We start from the raw sequence: 1,941 nt of genomic DNA on the forward strand, positions 1-1,941 counted from the left end.
ACCTGTAACTAATTAATTTATTTATCATTTAATCACTCAAGACATACAACATAATCAAGTAATAAATTAATAACCGAAAATTCCTCAACCCACCTCTCGATTACTTGATTTATAAATAAAGATTATACCTGAAGAGTGTGGGAATATTTTCATAAACCTTTCCCCTTCTCTCCCTTTAATATAAAATTAAAGCAAAAGAAAAAAAAAACAAACAATAAGTAAATACTATTTAATTTAAGTACTCGACTTGGTGAGGAGCATGCGATAATGCACTAAGAGCAAGGCCAGTGATAAATCAGGCGAGTTCTTGGTCTTCTGTCCGTGTTCATTATTTCGTTGTATTTCTTTTCATCCGATATATAATCTCTTTTGAGGATTCCACGGCAGCTTCATATACAGGCTCCTCGATCGCCTTGTTATGCCCCGGCTAGCAAATCGACGGATCTTTATGAGACATGATGGCACATAAAAACTAACGACTTGCTAGCAGGAGAAACCGAACCAGGACCACGAGCAGGAGCAACAGACGATTGTAATTAGGGTCAAGATAGTGAGCCATGGCATCAGTCTCATGCTATTGGCTCCACTATAGGTCCCACTCAATGTATAGTGGACGATGGCACGCCTCGCCCGAAGGACATCCTCCAAATCGAGGTAGCTCGACTTCTGCTCACGGACACAGTCGTGCATCAGATCGTCCGGCATTTGGATGTGAAAGGGGAAGCAATAGATGTGCGTCTGTTCCAGGACTATCGTCTCGTTGTGATTGCGATCGAGGCAAGTGAACTTGCCTATGTCCACGACCTGGAAGCGATGGCAGGTCTGTAGCGCGGACTCCTTCATTAGCACAAGGACATGATCGAGTGTTTCCGGCATATAGAGGGCAAACGGTTCGCCGGCCTTAATAAACGTATCCCGATATTTTGTAAATACTATCATTGGAAAACTGCTACGGCATTTGCGTTCAAATACCTGCACATCGGCCAATAGATATTGGCAACGTTCCGGTAATCCATAAAAATGGGAATTCATTGGCGCATCCACTGGCGCATCCACTGGTGTCGTCGTTTCTGACTCTGAAACTCCACCAGCCAGGACATTCAATAGCTCTACCACCAAGAGAATACACAGCCACCGAGGTACACGAGGTATCCGGAAATCGGTTTGATGGAACAGATCCTTGAACCGAAACAGTGATATTTTCTGGTGGTATATCTTAGCCAACAACAGCCCACGCTCCATCCACCACCTTATAATTTATTTATATATTCCTCTTTTTTTTTTTTGTATCCTTTTTTTGGGAGTCGATTTCGGCTATGAACTACCGCAACTAGCTCTGCAGGTCCTTGTTTCTATCTCTGCACTTTTATCTGTATCTGGGTAGTTCGCGCGTATCTCTTCCTCTTCTTCTAAGTTCCTGTGTGTCTCGGAATTGATTCATATCGACCTTCAGAAAAAAATACGTTTTCACCCAGTCGAGCCAAGTTACTCTCAGACAGCTGCCAAACATATTACTGAGATTGTCTTTTTAAGAATCGTATATTTCGGGGGGGGTTTTTAGAGTTTTTTACTTTTATTTTTATTATTATAAAATCATTATTATCTTGAAACGTATAGAGTATATATTTTAATCATATACTTTTAATAGTTTCAGACATCTAAACCCTTTTGTAGCCTTCTTTCAACAAGCTCTATCACTTTTAAAGAAATTCTTTCCTTGGCTGACTCATAACTTAGTAATCCCCCACTTTTCAGTTAACAACTCTTTTTCTGGGGAATTATATTCGTGACTTGGCCATAAATACCTTGAAAATAAAATATTTTCAACCAAATACTAATTTTTTTCAAGCCTTAATACTTAACACTAAGTCGGATGTCCCATCAAAGATCACGTTGCAATCCAGAGCTCGGTCACCTGCGTCTACCTGGCGTGCGTATTCT

General features: G+C 40.6%; 1 protein-coding gene across 1 annotated transcript; it reads right to left on the minus strand.

The window, feature by feature from the left end:
* Positions 1-213: 213 nt before the first annotated feature.
* On the minus strand, positions 214-1,506 carry LOC108127059 (uncharacterized). The gene has a single exon (XM_017243874.3). It carries the CDS (start codon positions 1,240-1,242, stop codon positions 484-486), a length of 759 nt encoding a protein of 252 aa, XP_017099363.2. The 5' UTR covers positions 1,243-1,506; the 3' UTR covers positions 214-483.
* Between the last annotated feature and the right edge of the window lie 435 nt (positions 1,507-1,941).

This window comes from Drosophila bipectinata, chromosome XL (assembly GCF_030179905.1).
Source record: "Drosophila bipectinata strain 14024-0381.07 chromosome XL, DbipHiC1v2, whole genome shotgun sequence".
NCBI lineage: Eukaryota > Metazoa > Arthropoda > Insecta > Diptera > Drosophilidae > Drosophila > Drosophila bipectinata.